This window comes from Acomys russatus, chromosome 19 (assembly GCF_903995435.1).
Source record: "Acomys russatus chromosome 19, mAcoRus1.1, whole genome shotgun sequence".
Lineage (NCBI taxonomy): Eukaryota > Metazoa > Chordata > Mammalia > Rodentia > Muridae > Acomys > Acomys russatus.
The window spans coordinates 53,692,503-53,710,410 of NC_067155.1; the positions used below are offsets into that span (position 1 = coordinate 53,692,503).

Consider the following 17,908-nt stretch of genomic DNA (forward strand, 5'->3'; position numbering starts at 1 on the left):
TAAGGTTCACAAAGTTCTTTGAAGAAACAGACCTATAAGGTAGGAAAAGATAAGGAAATTTGAGCTCACAGTCCTCCTTATGTAAACTAGGATCCCCCCTGCTTAGGGGGCATTGGGAGGAGAAAAACATAAAAAGTCCCCCAGGTCAATGCTCTGGCTCACCTCCCAAGACCTTTGATTTGGGGGGCGGGTGGGTGCAGTCCAGCGCAAGCTGAATTAAAGATTCCTCTTGTGTTTATAGCGGTTTTATAGAGTCTTCTGGTTCTTTTTTGGGAAATCTCAAAATCTGGGCGCAGCATGTTCACCTTAAAATAATCCTTTATTCCTCCCCCTTTTAAGTGGTCAGTTTTATGTTATATGAATTTCACCTTAATAGGTAAGACAAATGCATTTTTATAGACGTATGTCCATAGAAATGCTAAAACAAAGGATTGAACATCAAACTCAGGATGATATTTATAAGGGGAAAAAAGAGAATAGGGGGCTGGAGAGACGGCTCAGTGGTTAAGAGCACCGCCTGCTCTTCCAGAGGTCCTGAGTTCAATTCTCAGCAACCACATGGTGGCTCACAATCATCTACAATGAGATCTGGTGCCCTCTTCTGCAGATAAAGCACTCATATGTAATAAATAAAATAAATAAATCTTTAAAAAAAAGAGAGAATGGGTGAAGGATGCGTTTACAGGGAGCAAAGCTGGACTGGTATGCTTTTTTGAGGGTGGATTTTGTTGGTTTGTTTGTGTGTAGCCTTGGCTTTGTAGACCAGGCTGGCCTTGAACTCACAGCAATCTGTCTGCCTCTGACTCCCTAACGCAAAGCTGTGCACCACCACACCCGGATCCTTTGTTTCTTACATTGCACAGAGGCACATAGATGTTACATTATTCACAGCACATTTCAGACAACAGTGGTTAAAGAAGAAAGGCGTCAGTCTGGTGAGACGGATCAGTGAGTAAAGGCACTTGCTGATAAGACTGACAACCTGTGGTTCTCCAGAACCAATGATGATGGCAGGAGAGAACCGGCCTCTGAAAGTTGGTCCCTGACCTCCACACGCACACCAAGGCACACGTGAAGGCACATGCACACGGAATATAAACGGTTTTTAAAAAGAAAGACGTTGGAGCTAGAGTTTGAGATTTGGGTCGCACCCTGCATGTCTGGTACAGAGTTTAACAGGACACATGTATCCAAATACATGTGTGAGTGTTCAGTCTCACCTCAGCCTCAAAACACATACAAAATGCTTGCAATGTTCTTTCAACTTATATCCATTGCAGCCTCTTCCCAGAATAACATGTGCAGTGCCATTTGGGAAGCTCAGTCTGATGCATCATTTCCATTCTAGAATATACAACACATGGCCATCTTTAATAGAATCCAGCCCTGTCAAACCAGCAAAGGCTTTGCAAACATAAAGGACCTTTTTTTTTTTTTTTTTTTTTTTTTTTTTTTTTTGGTTTTCAAGACAGGGTTTCTCTGTGTAGCCTTGGCCATCCTGGACTCACTTTGTAGACCAGGCTGGCCTCGAACTCACAGCGATCTGCCTGCCTCTGCCTCCCGAGTGCTGGGATTAAAGGCGTGCGCCACCACGCCCGGCTAAAGGACCTTGATATTAGAGTGAACATGAAAAGTCTATTAACACGTCCCAGAGACGCATCGAAGGAGAAAAGAGGCAAAGGGAGTTTGCAGTATCAATTCAGCCACCAGCCAACTCTTGACCTTGTGGGGTGACTCAAGAGAAGGAGCCTCTTCTCCCGGCTATGGGTTCAGTCCTTGAATGAGGTCATAACTCTCTCATCTGTAGTCACAGTGACTGTAGCTCTAAGAAACTGATGTTCAGTGCTTTTGGGTGCATGCAAAGCCACCAGCCCCTGGAGTGTAAGGTGGCGGGCATCTAGCTGAGCCTGGTGGAGTGGGTAAGATTGAGAGGTGAGGAGAGACCTGACACAGGAGAAGCCAGGCTCACCCAGAGACCCATGCAGACCAGTCTGGCCAAAGAGGAGGTAGAATGGAGGAGCAAGAATCTAGGGGAGGTGGAGAAAGAGATTGGTGGCCTGGAGCCCTGAGACTGGCTCTGGCTTGACTCACCAGATGTAGATGCAGATGGCCACTAGGAAGGTGTTCTTCAGAGTCCCAAGCCATTTGCTATGGATTTGAAGGACTTTCACAGATTTGTAGTTGCATAAACACCCTACTGGCAGCATGGTGAGGTTCTCAGAGCGAGCGCCCCAAGAAACACAGCCTGCCTTTCTCTTATAAGGACTGCCACAGTTCTGAGCAAAGGTAACTCTAAAGTGAAAGCGCACAGCAAGACTTGCCTTCACACCTATTTAACCACAGACAGCTGGGCCCTAGCTCCAGGCTCTGCTGCCTGTACACCCTCACTCATGTTGCTGGGAGCACCTTCTCCGCCAGGTCAAAGGGCATGCACATTAGGGCTCGATTCCTTGTGTCAAACTTCAGAAAGCCGAAATGTTGCCTGCAGTGAACACGCAGCAAAGCCCGAGCGTTACCACCTTTCCCTCGAGGTGGCACGAGCGTGGCTGAGATGGTGAAGGGGCTAGGCGGCAGCACCTCGGGTATCAAATCAGTACGGAGATGGGGACAGATGTGGCAGTTGTGAGAAGGCCTCTGAAGGAGAAGGGCACAGGATGGAAACTGGAACTGGTGATGACAGAAGGGGTCTAGGCAACACGCTCCCCCCACCCACTGTGGTCACTGACTGGTGGAAGCAAAGATGACAATGACAATGGCGACGGTGGTGATTTTTCACTTACGCCACCAGTCTCCCTCTTTCCCCCATCTCTTTTCATCTGTAATTAAGTATAATTTCTCATCTTAGAAATAAACCCTCCCTGCACCCCACATTTCTCTACCACCATGCAGGGCCTGGCTGCTCCCGGGGAGCCCAGTCTTTTGAGAGGGTGAGTCAGCACATCCTCATTCGCTCCTCCACCCACTCCAGTCTGGCTCCCACCCCCGCCTCTTCTCCAGCACCTCCCGTGCCAACTCACTCCCTTCCAAGTCTAGCAGGCACCATGATCGACTCTGGTGACCCAGGACCGCTTCCTCCTCCTCCTTTCAGCCTCCAGGAGCCTACGTTGCTCCATAGCTCCTTGGATCTCTGTGGCATCTCTGTTCCCAGAATCCTCTGGGAGCTTCTGCATCTCCCTGCCCCTAGAATGTGAGTGCCGCTCAGAACTCTCTGGCCCGAGCTTCTTGCTTTCATCCACCCACCTTGCTGGTCAGTTGAAGATGTCCTTGGATTCAAGTACCATCTACAGGCTGCTTGCTGGTACATCGCCTACCTTAGAGCTCTGAAAGCAAATGTCTGCACAGTCAATATGCACGGCTATGGGCCTCATGTGCCCTTCGAACCCAAAGCCTGTAACCCCCAATTACCTTTCCTCCTGAACTTACCAACCCCAGGGAAGGTAGTCCACCAACCTCATACGTTGCCCAAGTCAGGAATGTGGCACACTCTTGACCTTTCTCTCTTTTCCCTTATCAATCCTCTTCCTTGCCCATCCACTCTACTGCAAATCCTATTGCTTGAGCTGGGCAGGGCGGTGCACGTCAGGAATCCTTCCTCTTGGGTGGCGGAGGCAGGGGGTCAGCCGTTCAAGGCCAGGTGCAGCTACATATGGAGTTACTTAAAGCCTTGTCTCAGAAAACCAAAACCAGAGGATTCTACTACTTTATCTTCCTGATAGCACTCAACTCCCCCTGCCCTCCGTCACTGTTCACCTCCTCCAGTCCAGATCGCCATCCCGTCACTCCCGGATGACGCAACACTGTTCAGTCTCCCACCAGGGGCCTCGTCCCGTCCCCTCCACTCTTCAATCTGAGCATGAACTTGGTGTGAGATGTTGAAGTTCAGTCCTGGCTCTGCCTCTGGCTGCCTAGGTGACTTTGGTCACGGAAGAGATATGTAAAGGTTGTTAGACAATTCATATGATCCGTCACATGGCCAGAGACCAGGTTCAGAGGGACACTGCACAGGAAGCAGACTGCTCCAGGTCTCTGTGGGCCACTGCTCAGTATGAACTCACAAACCAACAGTCCATGTCAGTAACGTGAGAACCAGGCACCAGGACCTCAGTCGCAGCCACCCTCTAAACGCACTGGGTCCCCCACTAGTCACCCATCCTGTGTCGGGATCCTGAGGATTGCCCCATCCTGATCTCTGGAACCCGGCAGCGCGGTCGGTGCCTTATCAGGGAAAAGAGTCTGGACAGAAGACGGAGGACTTTGAGATGTAAGAGTCCCTCGGGTGACCTGGGTGAATTCCAAATGCCCACGTGTCCCAGTAAGAGGCAGAGGGTTGCATGACACTCGCACAGAAGAAGAAGCGAGCAGCAGATAGAGAACGGGAGAGGTTGTCTTCCTCTCCATGGTTTCCAGGACCCTCAAAGGAAAGCTCAGTTCTGCCCACAGACTGGGCCCTGCTGGTTTCTGCAGTCCCCTGAGTCTCCCCTCTGAGACACTGTCACAACAGCCAGACCCTGTGAACCCATGGCCCAGTGCTGTGTTAACAGCCAGGGAGGCTGCGCTGAGGTGGACTCCAGAAGCCAGTGGGTAGCCAGCAGTCTACACAGAAGTCTCTGCTGAGGCACAGTGGAGCAGACGAGCTGGCTGCCTCCGCAGCTTTCATAAAGTTGCAGAGAAAGAGATTGAGCTAACTTTTTTATTTTTATTTTTTTATGATTATGTGTTTCAGAGGCCAGCCTGGTCTATAGAGTAAGTTCCAGGACAGCCAGGGCTACACAGAGAAATCCTGTCTCAAAAAAACCCAAAAACCAAACCAGAAAACAAACAAACAAACCAAAAACAAACAAACAAACAAAACCAAAAAACTCAAATAAGCCAACCAAACCAAAACAAAAACAAAAACATTTTAGCCGGTTGCTCCGCATCCCTGCCAGTACTGAGCAAGCTTGCCTCTCTTTGATCTTTCGTGGGAAAGACAGATGTCCTCATCCGCAGAACACCTGAGCCATCTCTTCTCCATAGCAGCTCCACCTCAGCTTGGTCCCCATCTCGCCACTCCGTTCTAGGCCAAGTTGCTGTCTTCTGTGACCTGAGTGACTGAAACCGTCTCTCAGTGGCCCTTGTACCTCATCCTTGTTCTGTCACATGCCCCCATTCCCTCTGCACAGTAGCTGCTGCGCAGCAGCTACACCAATCAGATGGTTGCACCCCCAAGTGATAGACAGGCACTTCAGAGCATCACATCCCAGCTCTTATCTGCCCTGGCTCCTGCTCCTCCCTCCCTCCTCTCTGCTGCTCCTGTTCAAGCCCTGGATCTTTGCAGTTACTATTCCTTTGGTCGGTGCCATGTGTCATGGAGCTGGACTCTTCTCCCACAGGTCTCCTCCTAAGGGCCTAAGTGGGCCTTTTCTTTCTTTCTTTTTTTCTTTCTTTCCTTTCTTTTTTTTTTACGGTGCTCCAGCCCTCTCGTTCTGTGGTCTCCATATCCCACAGTGCCCCAGCCCTCTCATTGGGCCTTTTCTTAAATCCTCCAGCAGCCCAAACTCTACCTAGGATCCAGGGCCAAGGTGATGAATTGCATATTTCATTACCCCTAGGGCCACAGAGACTGTGCCCAGGTTGGGTTTGGTGTCTGGCATTTTCTCCACCTAAGTGGTAGCTTTGCAGAAGAGGCCCAGCCTTACAGGTGCGAGGCCGCCTTTTGGGGAACAGCCAGCCAATCTAGGACTGCATTTTTTAAACCATACATAAGTACAGGCATGCCCTCTTCCCAGCAAAAGACAGCCTGGAGCTTCAAAGCACAATACTGCGCCTGCTGTTTTTGGCTACTGATATATTTCTAAGCTCAGTCTCCAGGAAGAGGAAAACATCTTTTCAATAGGAAGCAAATCTCTTTTTTTCTGGTTTTTTTTTTTTTTTTCTTCCCCCAGACAGGGTTTTTCTGTGTAGCCTTGACTGTCCTGAACTTGCTTTCTAGACCAGGTTGGCCTTGAACTCACAGCGATTCATCTGCCTCTGAGTCCCGAGCACTGGGATTAAAAGGTGTCGCTCACCATGCCTGACGGAAGCAAATATCTTTTACCACTAGTGTGCCTTCTCACTGGATGTGGTGGCACACGCTTTTAATCCCAGCATTTGGGAAGCAGAGGTAGGTGGATCAGTGTGAGTTTGAGGCCACCGTGGTCTACAAAGTGAGTACAGGACAGCCAAGATAACACAGAGAAACCCTGACTCAAAAAAACAAAAAACAAAAAACAAAAAACCAGATTGGCTTCTCAGCTTCTTGGAATAAAATTCAAGATGGCGACATTGCAGGTGGCTTGGTTCAGACAAATTGGTGTTGGTGGAGCTAGTTTTCCTCCAGTTTTCCAAACGAACACCTTGGTTCCTGGTCACAGCAAACCAGATAGGGATCAATGGTTCCTATGTGCGACTGAGAAAGGGGCTAGCCTTGGTAACAGCCAGAAGCAGTCTCCATAGCTGTTCCAGGGCTGAGACCATACAATCAAACCAGGATGACAAACAGGGCTCAGACTCCTCTGAGATATCTATTTTTTATATTATTATTATTATTATTATTATTATTATTATTATTATTATTATTACTATTATTATTATTTTGGTTTTTCAAGACAGGGTCTCTTTGTGTAGCCTTGGCTGTCCTGGACTCACTTGGTAGACCAGGCTGGCTTTGAATTCATAGTGATCCACCTGCCTCTGCCTCCCGAGTGCTGGGATTAAAGGCGTGTGTCACCATGCTATTTATTATTTTTATGTATGTGTGTGTGTGCCTGTGTGAGTTTATGCACCTCAAGTGTGTGCAGAAGACTGCCAAGGCCACAAGAGTTTCAGATCCCTTGGAGCTAGAGGTACAGGCTATGGTGAAGCATTATGCCTATGCCAGGCACCTAGGGTGGAGCCTTTACACTATCGAGGTCTCTCTCTTGCACAATCCATGACTGAATTTGAGGGTATGCAGTACATGCAAGACTTGATTCTAAGGGCTGCAGAGATGGCTCAGAGGTTAAGAACACTGACTGCTCCTCTGAAGGTCCTGAGTTCAATTCACCATCTATAATGTGATCTGATGCCCTCTTCTGGCCTGTAGGTATACCTGCAGGCAGAACACTGTAAACATAATAAATAAATAAATGTTAAAAAAAAAAAGAGAGAGAGAGAGAGAGAGAGAGAGAGACTTAAACCAGGCAGCGGTGGCGCACGCCTTTAATCTCAGCACAGGGGAGGCAGAGGCAGGTAGATCTCTGTGAGTTCCAGGCCAGCCTGGTCTACAAAGCTAGTCCAGGACAGTCAAGGCTACCATGTCTCAAAAAAATTAAAGAAGTAAAAAAAAAATAAAAATAAAAAAAAAGACTTGATTCCAGGAACTGGTTATTATTTTTAAAGATGTATTTGTTTGGCCGAGTATGGTGGCACATGCCTCTAATCCCAGCACTTTGGGAGGCAGAGGCAGGCAGATCACTGTGAGTTTGAGGCCGGCCTGGTCTACAAAGTGAGTCCAGGACAGCCAAGGCTACACAGAGAAATCCTGTCTCCAAAAACAAAAAACAAACAAACAAAACAAAAAAACACACTGGCCATCTCTCCAGCCCCAATCTCTGGCCTTATAATTTTTTTCTCCCCCCGCCCCCCTTTGGCTTTGCAAGATAGGGTCTCACTTTGTAGCCCTAGCTGTCCAGGAACTAGATTTGTAGACCAGGTTGGCCTGAAACTCACAGAGATCTGCTTGCTTGCCTCTGCCTCCCGAGTGCTGGGATTAGTGGTCTGTGCCACCACGCCCCATCTTTTTTTTTCTTTCATTTATTTTGGTAACAGCTTTCCGCTCCCCCCTCCCCCCTTTGAGATAGTCCAGACTGGCTTCAAGTTCTATTCTGTAGCTGAAGTTGACTTTGTTACTTTCTTTTTTTTGTTGTTGTTTTTTGTTTTTGGTTTTTTGAGACAGGGTTTCTCTGTGTATCCCTGGCTGTCCTAGACTCACTTTGTAGGCCAGGCTGGCCTCGAACTCACAGCAATCCACCTGCCTCTGCCTCCCAAGTGCTGGGATTACAGGCCTGCGCCACCACACCTGGCAACTTCGTTACTTTCTTGAACCCTTACATTGTCCAGAAAGCAGAGCCAAAAACCGTCCTATCTTCCAGTGGCGCCACCAGAGCTAGTTTTTCCCCAGCTCCGGGATAGGCTGCTGTTTTTTCCCACTTTCGCTCGAGGTAAAGATTGTAGGAGCCTGACCTGGTGGGAGATTTTCGCCCAGATGAGCAGGCAGGGCAGTAAGGAGCTCATTGTGAGAAGCAGGGAGGGATGAAGGTTGACAACGGGATTCCCAGGCTGGGAGACCCCTCGTGTTCATGCCGGGGACCTACAGGCGGAGCCTTTACACTGCTGAAGCTACACTCTTCTGCAGAGTCCATAACCGAGCTTGAGGGTACTCAGTACACCTAAGACTTGATCCCACCACGTAAAAGGAACCAGTTGTTGTAGAGCCGGGCGTGGTGGCGCACACCTTTAATCCCAGCACTCGGGAGGCAGAGGCAGGCGGATCGCTGTGAGTTCGAGGCCAGCCTGGTCTACAAAGGGAGTCCAGGATGGCCAAGGCTACACAGAGAAACCCTGTCTCGAAAAAACCAAAAAAAAAAAAAAAAAAAAAAAAAAAGGAACCAGTTGTTTTTGAAGCTTTGTTTAACAGTTTATTTACTAATAATAGTAACTAAAGGCAAATGAGGGCTCGCCAAATGCCATACAGTCCTCTAACAGCTTTGTTATTAGCTCATTTTATAGATAAGAAAAACCAAGATGCAAAGAGGTGAAGGAGATCAGGGAAATGACTTAGTTGGTAAGATGCTCATCACAGGAGCATGCAGGCAGGCTTGGTGGCATGTACCTATAACCACCGTGCTGGCAAGTCAGAGAAAAGGGAATCCTGGAGCTCATTAGCCACCAGCCTAGCCAAACGAGTGAGCCTCAGGTTCAGGGAGAGACCCTGTCTCAAAAACAGTAAGATGGAGAGCAATCAAAGAACATGTCTAAACATCAGCTTGTGACATCTCCAGGCATGTGTGTGTGTACATACACATACAGATGCACAGCTTCACACACACACACATACACACACACACACACACAGAGAGAGAGAGAAAGAGAGAGAGAGGTTTGGTTTGTTTGTTTGTTTGTTTTGGTTTTTTTGAGACAGGGTTTCTCTGTGTAGCCTTGGCCATCCTGGACTCACTTTGTAGACCAGGCTGGCCTCGAACTCACAGCGATCCGCCTGCCTCTGCCTCCCGAGTGCTGGGATTAAAGGCGTGCGCCACCACGCCCAGCAAGAGAGAGAGGTTTTTTAATCCACATTTCCACATCTCAAACCCAAGAACGGTTGTATGGTTGTGGTTACTCAGAGACTCAAAAAACCAGAACCATCCTGTTCACAGAGATGGTTTTCAGAAATAGCTACCAGCTATGGGTCGCTCACATCAGCATCATGGTAAGAGATGTCCTTCTTCTTCCACAGTCATCCAAAGATTGTGTGAACAGACACAGAAGATGAGACTCGGGCACATTAAGTGACTTGGCCAAGAAGGTGTATCCAGGATTATAAAACAGGCCATTGAGAAATGGCTCCGAGGGTCAAGTGTTCACTGTGCAGGCAGGAAGACCCAGGTTCAACCTGCAGCACCCACGCAAAACCTAAGCATAGCAGCAGGTGCCTGAAACCCCAGCACCCAGAGACCAAAGGATCCTGGAGAGTGATGGCTTCTGGCTGCACTGGAAGAGCTACTGAGGAAGTTGACCTCTGACCTCCACATGCACACACACAGGCCACTCTCAACCTTAGTAAACCACAGCTACACCACAGGGTGTGCCAGAAGCTCCGTCCTCACCATCATCAGGGACACACAAGCCAAAGCCACAAGGAGTGACCACTTCACACCCACTAGGTTAGTTATGATCAGAAAGCCACACTGCCGAGTGCTGGTGAGGCTGCCGGAGAGCCCGGCGCCCTCGCGTTCTGTCCGATGCTGTGAAAAGGTGAAGCTGTTGCTAGTGCCTCTGAGGGTGACATGCAGTGGCCACGTGACTTAGCAAGTCCTCACCTACGTGAACCCAGGAGAGATTAGGACATATGTCCAGATGACAAAGAGAGAAACAACCCAACGCCCATCATCTGGTGAATGGATAAGCAGTCTATATACAGTGGGCGTCTACTTATATACAATTGACTGTTATCCGGCCATAAAAAGTCTACAGCATCAATACACTCTCTCTATAACGTGAGTGAACATTGAAAACACGCTAAGAGAAAGCCAGTTGCAAAGGACCGAGCACTATGTGATTCTATTTATATGAAATGTGTGGGGCTGGAAAGATGGCTCAGTGGTTAAGAGCGCTGCCCGCTCTTCAAAGGTCCTGAGTTCAATTCCCAGCAACCACATGGTGGCTTACAACCATCTACAGTGAGGTCTGGCGCCCTCTTCTGGTGGGCAGGCATGCATGAAGGTGAAGCACTGTATACTTAAACAAATCTTAAAAAAAAAAAAGAAAGAAATAGGTGAACCCACAGAAATGGACAATGGATTAGTGGGTACCTGAGTTAAGGGACAGTGGAAAATGAGGATGTTGAATAGGATGGCTAGAGGGCAGAGAGATTCAAAAGGATGGTCTTTTTGCTTGTTTTTGGTTTTTTTGTTTGTTGGTTGGTTGGTTTTGTTTTTGTTTGTTTGTTTGTTGTGGTGGTGGTTTTTCGAGACAGGGTTTCTCTGTGTAGCTTTGGCTGTCCTGGACTCACTTTGTAGATTAGGCTGGCCTTGAACTCACAGCAATCCTCCTGCCTCTGCCTCCCAAGTGCTGGGATTAAAGGTGTGTGCCACCATGCCTGGCTTGTTTTTGTTTTTCAAAATAGGGTTTCTCTGTGTAGTCCTGGAATCCTCAAACTTGCTTTGTAGACCTGGCTGGACTGCCTCTGGAGTGCTGGGACTAAAGGCATGTGCCACCATATCCAGCTGAAAAGATTCTAAACTTGATTTTGAACACACTGAAAAGCCACAGGCAGGAGCACTGTAAATTAGTGAAACTCCAGGGTACACATTGTACCTTCATAAGCCGTTTTACAGCAGCCCCCCTCGGTGCTCTAAAATGACATTTCCAAACCTGGTCCTGTCCCTCCTAAGCACAAGGGCGACTCAGATATACCAGGGGAAATCCCCACTTCCTTTGTGGGAATCCAGGGTGTTGGCCTATGTCTTCCCTGTTCCTCAGGAATGCCCTGCCCTGCCCTGCTCATCTTGGCAGGCCTCCGCAGTAGTTGAAAAGGCTGAGGGAAGGCACACAGCCCGCCACCCTCTCTCTGTGGCTTCCTCCAGCTGCAGCCAAGGGCAGCTTCCTCCTTCTGTTTCCTTCCAGCCGCTATGAGAACACGGCTGAGATTTGAGAACCGCATGGAATCCAGCAAGTGCACCAGCAGCTGCAGCGCTGCGGGTCACTGGTGCTGTCCAGTGCTGTCCATCTTGCACCCGCCGCACTTACCTAACGTAAGAAAAGATGATCAAGTGCAAGACCCACTTAATGGTGCCGTAAGTCCCGCTCTGGATCCGGATGACTTTGTTTGTCTCATACTGCAAGACATCATTCCAGCTGCAGCAAGCCGCCATGGCGACAGGCTCACTCGCTTGTTCAGGCTGGACCTGGGTTAGACCCCTCCCAGGCTAGACCACCAGCAAAGCCCCCGCCCCGCTTAGGAGCAGCCAAAGGAAACGTACAGATTCTTAGCAGGAACGTTTTAACTTCCAGCTCCTCCAGTGACTGCAGTGGGGGCGGATCCTGGCAACTGCCCCGAATGTGAGTGGAATAAACAAGAACCAAGTCCTACAGGCCTGGCCGGCAAATGACCCCGCCCTGCCGTCCTCCCCCCGCCCCTGCCCCCCCCCCCCTCGCCGACGCCCGCACAAAGATGGCGTTCAGAAGATGGGCATTTTTCAAATTCCCCCTCCCCCTCCCACCCCCACCCCTTTCTTTTGCTCTTTTGAACTCGTTTCATTTGGGAGAAAGGGGCTGCCCTTCAAATGTCCTGAGACCCAGTTTGACTCAGAGACGAGCCTATAGATACATCGGGGCCCTCTCAGATGCATGTTTTCTTTTCCTTTGTTGTTTCTTTGTTTTGAGACCAAAGCAGCCAGGCCGACCTCAGATTCGTTACTTACGAAGGCTGGCCTTGAACTTCTGATCCTTCTGCCTCCGCCTCCAGAGTGCTGGGATTACGAGTGTGCCCCACCACACCTCACAGAGATTACCTGTTTGTTTTCTACAACCCTCTGTTCAGTCATGTACTGAACTCCAAGGCGGCTAGCTTGGGGTGAATTGATTAGTGGCCGTTTCCCTTCCCTGCTCCTGCCAGTGCTCTGGTCTGCAGATGATGGTGGGCCGGACCACATTCATTATAGGATGAGGGGGTCAGAGAGATGGCTCAGTGGTTAAGGCACTGGCTGCTCTTCCAGAGGTCCTGAGTTCAATTCCCAGCAACCGCATGGTGGTTTTCTTTATTTGTTTCATTTGAGACAGGATCTCATGTTTGGTGTTTTTTTTTGTTTGTTTGTTTTTGTTTTTGTTTTTTGAGACAAGGTTTCTCTGTGTAGCCTTGGCTGTCCTGGACTCACTCTGTAGACCAGGCTGGCCTCGAACTCACAGAGATCTGCCTGCCTCTGCCTCCCGAGTGCAGGGATTAAAGGCGTGCGCCACCACGCCCGGCTGACAGGATCTCATGTAACTCAGGCTTCCCTTTAGCTTACTGTGAGGCTGAGATTGGCCCCGAACTCATCTTCCCACACCTGGTCTGGAAGCCTGCTCACACAGGCTGAAGGAAAGGAGGCCACATACAATGGGGTCCACTTGGGTTGCACAGTGGACCCAGAGCCCTGGGTAATAAAGACATGGTCTGAGGCTCTGTGCTCACAAGGACATGGCGGCTGCTTCTCTGCATGGGGACTTGGGATTGTCCAGGCACATGTAGAATGTTTCATTCAGAGAATCTGACTTCAGCTTGCATGCTGCTCCCCAAGAAAGAAAACAGTCACTTGGGAGCTTTCACTTGCTGCCTAGAAAGTCTCTCCTCTCTGCCGCCAGCTCAACCCTCGGCTGTCTTTTCTGCCTGGTTATAGACCAGGCAGATTTGGATGTTTCCAGTCTGAGTTAACGTGGACTTTCTATTCGTACGATGTACATCAAGGCCACTGCCCCTGCTGACTCCTGTTCAAGAGACTAGAAAGCAGGGGAGTTGGATGCATCCCCCAGCCCTTCTGCTTGCTTAGGAGGCCCTGGAGTGGACAGGCGTCCCTGTCTTACCAACCCCGACCCCAGCTTTGTTTTTCGAGACAGAGTTTCTCTCTGTAGCCTTGGCTGTCCTGGACTCACTCTGTAGACCAGGCGGGCCTGGAACTCACAGAGATCCACCTGCCTCTGCCTCCCGAGTGCTGGGATTAAAGGCATGCGCCACCACACCAGGCTCACAGCATACCCTTTTGTCCACACGTCTTTAGTTGCAAATGTCCATTGCAATGAGCCATTGGGCTGTTTTGAAGCCTCTGTCTTCTGCTACCCTATCAGCTCTGCTACATTGCTACAGGACCCTCACCAGGACTCCTCTAGGATATCCTGTTGTTGCCCTGTGTCATGGAGAGCTTGCGGCTTCGGATTGGCAAGGCCAGCCTTTTCTTTTTCTTTTTTTCGTTTTTTGAGACAGGGTTTCTCTGTGTAGCCTTGGCTGTCCTAGACTCACTTTGTAGGCCAGGCTGTCCTCGAACTCACAGCGATCCACCAGCCTCTGCCTCCTGAGTACTGAAGGCCAGCCTTTTCACAGGCTCCAGTAGATCACAGATGGCGTAGATGTTGGGGTGGACCAACTCAAAGCCCTGAATCCGGGCCTGACGTGCAGCCAAGTTGATCAGCCTGCCAGCTTTCCCGCACCTGCACCTGTACCCCCAGTGCACACTCTCCAGGACTGCCCTGGCTAGCTCACCCAATGCCAAAGCCAGTGAGGGGCTGGGGCATCTCTCCTGCTCTCATGAGCTCCGGGCCAACCCTGGGTGGAGAGGGGAGAGAGGAGGAGGGATCTCTCCCTCAATCAAGCTCCTTGAATGTAGACTAGAGGCAGGGCCTGCCCTCCTGTGTTCACCCCCTCCCTCAGGGCCAGCTCACAGGCTCCCCTGGCATCAGCTCTACTGTGCTGCCCAGGTGGAGGGCGAGGCCATCTTAGTGTTGGGGCCTGCAAGGGGCGGGGCCAGCTCAGCCCAGTGCTATCTGTGTGGCCTTTAGTAATAACGTGAGCCTGGACCAGCAACACAAACCCCAGCTGCAGCAGCACCACAGACCGAGACCCGGCCCTTGGCAGCAGCCCAGGCCTGGACTCACCATGGCTTGTTCATATCTGTTCCTCACCACCATGGAGTTTCCAATTGCACCTGTCCCCCACAGTGTACGACCCCCTCGGCTTGGCTCTCTTTTTCATCTCTCCACTAATGTACTCCATCTTGCCCGTCTCTCCATCACACGTTCACCCATCATAGTAGCACCTGAGCAGGTGCTTGGGTGTCTTTCTTCTGGCCGCCCCTGGGTGGTACGGCTAGGATGGGTGCTTGAGTGTCTTTCTTTGGGCCAGCGTGGCTGGGGAGGAGTGCAGGATTTGAAAGGTGACTTTCTTGGAAAAGGGTGTGTGTGTGTGTGTGTCTGTGTCTTTGTGTGTGTGTAGGTGTATGGTTACTAGTTCCTGAAGGCCCAGTTTCTTTAGGGGAAACTGGAGGGTTGTTTTTTTGTTTTTGTTTTTGAAGGGTGACTTTTTTGGAAAAGTGTGTGTGTGTGTGTGTGTGTGTGTATGTGTGTGTGTGTGTGTGTGTGTGTGTGTGTGTGTGTGTGTGTGTAGGTGTCTGGTTACTAGTTCCTGAAGGCCCAGTTTCTTTAGGGGAAACTGAAGGGTTGGTTTTTTGTTTTTTGGCTTTTTTTTTTTTTTTTTTTTTTTGGTTTTTCGAGACAGGGTCTCTCTGTGTAGCCTTGGCCATCCTGGACTCACTTTGTAGACCAGGCTGGCCTCGAACTCACAGCGATCCGCCTGCCTCTGCCTCCCGAGTGCTGGGATTAAAGGCGTGCGCCACTACGCCCGGCTGCTTTTTTTTTTTTTTTTTTTTTTTTTTTTTTTAACAGATAAAGTTGACTGCAAAGACAACAGGAAACAGTATTTCTCTGTCGCTATGAGAAATGCGGCCAGACTCCCTGAGAACCTATAAGGGGAATGTGAAGCTAAAATCTCCTTATGCTGAGGCTGCTCTTTCAGTTCCATTCCTCTGAGCTATGCGGTTCCCTCTCTCTCTGGACACCCACTGGGTTTTCCTGTATCATGTGATTTCTCTGCTTCTCGGAAAGCATCACCTCATTGGGCTCTTATTCAAGAAAAAGTCCAGATCTACCAATTCCAGGATTCGAGGAGAGTAAATCTGGTTGGTTTGTCCATTTCTCCCTGACCCATCAGCTATGACTGTGGGCAAGACCGCAGGACAGATGTCATTTGGAGCTACCTTCCAAAGGGGGAAGAACGAGAGCTGGTGGCACGGGGTGAGGGGGTTGGGGGGTGGGGGAATCGGGGGATGGCAGGGTGGCGGGGGTGGGATGGGCGTGGGGAGTGCTTCTTAGAATAGACCCAAGGCCAAGGGACCCCAGTTTCTCTCATGGGTAGGACATCTCTGTAGCCTGTCTTGGCTACCTCCAGGGCAGTAAGCCCACATGCCCACCAGCAGGGACTTGGCCTCAACTGCTTCCGCTTTCCCTACCCCCAACCCCGGTCCCACTTCTCCATTATCCTTCCTGTTGTCAGTCCCCACGCAAACTACTGATTCTACACCGCTTGCTGGTGTGTGTTCATAGAGGGAGGCGCTGGACATTATGTGACTTACTGAGCCTGGAGCCCCAGCTAGCAGGCCCAGTGGCAGCGGAGGGGATCTGAAGTAGCCAGACACCACCAGACCATGAGAAGAGGCAAGTGGGAAGGGCACAAGAGCAGGAGGCACTGTACCCCCAGAAGCCATAGGAAGAAAGCTGCTCCAGTGAGCCAGTAGGGTCTCCAAGGGACTGGGCAACCAAGTAGTGTGGAGGTGGCTTAGAGATGGGAACTGTGGCCCTTGAACTGGTCAGGTCTGAGATATTTAGCCTTAGGAAATGGGGCGGAACCACCAGAAGTGAACTGGGTCAGCTTCACAAGATGGGCTTCTTCCTGTTTCGATCGCTTGCGTTCAGAATTGAGGATAAAATAAAGGTAACAGATCACTTTTTTTTTAATTTAGAGATTTTTAAAAATATTATTATGTATACAGTGCTCTGCCTACATATACAGAAGAGGGCATCAGATCACATTATAGATGGTTGTGATCCTCTATGTGGTTGCTGGGGATTGAACTCATGACCTCTGGAAGAGCAGTCAGTGCTCTTAACCACTGAGCCATTTCTCCAGCCCAACAGGTAACCTTTTTTTTGCAATAGCTCACCGGTGATGTCACCACTGGCCTTTTTTTTTTTTTTTACCCCTCGAGACTGGGTTTCTCCGAGTGAAGTTGGCTGTCCCAGGCTCACAGAGATCTGCCTGGGATTACAGGTATTTGCCACCTTTTTTTTTTTTTTTTCCCTTAAACTTACAGCCAGGGCGTTCTGCAGTGTAGTGGAGGGCCCAGCTCACAGCAGGCCACACTTTCTGCCATCCTTCCCCTAGTGACTTTGCCCTAGACGCTCTTTGGCACAGCACCTTTCCATGTTCAGGTCTTCCTTCCTCATGGGTCCTGCCAGCTTCTTCCTTAGTCCAATTAGCATAAAAGAAACCTCAGCCCAGACGTGGATGGGTTGGAAGACTCTAACTTACATAAGCCAAAAGGGGTTCTCTTTGTTGTTTGAGACAGGGTTTCTCTGTGTAGCCCTGGCTGTCCTGGAACTCCTTGTGTAGACCAAGCTGGGCTCGATCTCACAGTGATCCACATGCTTCTGCCTCCCGAGTGCTATTGGGATTAAAGGTGTGCGTCACCACCCATGGTTTCTCGTTTTATTTTATTTTTGAGACAGGGTCTGAAGTAACACAGCCCACCCTTCAACTCCCTATGAAACTGGGCAGGGCTTTGGGTTTCTGATCATCTTAGGTTCTACCTTCTAAGTGTCTGCCCTCTGCTGGAGAGGAGAAGGCATGTCTGCAGAGCCCAGGACTTCAGGCTTTCCCACCCTGCTTGTTGCTCCATCAAAACCTTTCTTCTCTCGCTGCCCATCTTTTTGTTTTTGTTTATTTTTCTGAGACAGGCTTTCTCTGTGTATACTTGCCTGTCCTAGACTCACTTTGTAGACCAGGCTGGCTTGAACTCACAGCGATCTGCCTGCCTCTGGTTCCCAAGTGCTGGGATTAATGGTGTGCACCACCACGCCCACCTGGCTTTTTCTTACTTATTGCTTACCCAGACCCAGTACCCCCCCCTCAGCATCTGCATGCCTGTCCTTTGCCTTCCCTCACAGCCCCACCTACCACTCAGTGACTCTGATTTAAGCACAAGTTGAATATCTGTACTTATTCCCCTGAAATGCACACCGTTCACACCCGGGACCACCATTCACAGAGAACGAGCTCTGACTGCCTAATTCTCATTAGAGAGTTCTAAGAATAAGCACCATGCCTGAAGTCCAATGAACTGGAACTATTAACATCATGATGATAGTGATGATGATGATGATGATGGTAGTGATGGTGGTGATGGTGATGACGGTGATGATGGTGGTGGCGGTGATGATGATGGTGGTGATGGGATGATGGTGGTGATGATGGTGGTGATGATAATGGTGGTGATGGTGATGATGATGGTGATGGTGGTGATGATGGTGGTGATGGTGATGATGGTGA

At 49.7% G+C, this 17,908-nt stretch overlaps 1 protein-coding gene across 2 annotated transcripts in view; it reads right to left on the reverse strand.

Moving 5' to 3' along the window:
* P2rx7 (purinergic receptor P2X 7) overlaps positions 1-11,864 on the reverse strand; it is a 39,175-nt gene extending 27,311 nt beyond the window's left edge. Inside the window, exon 1 of one of the 2 annotated variants that reach the window (XM_051161545.1) lies at positions 11,527-11,864. In XM_051161545.1, coding sequence (XP_051017502.1) covers positions 11,527-11,651 — 125 coding nt within the window. In that variant the 5' untranslated portion in view covers positions 11,652-11,864. Of the gene's footprint in view, positions 1-2,091; positions 2,253-11,526 lie in introns of those variants that run through there. The other variant, XM_051161546.1, reaches the window with a different exon arrangement.
* Positions 11,865-17,908: the final 6,044 nt, after the last annotated feature.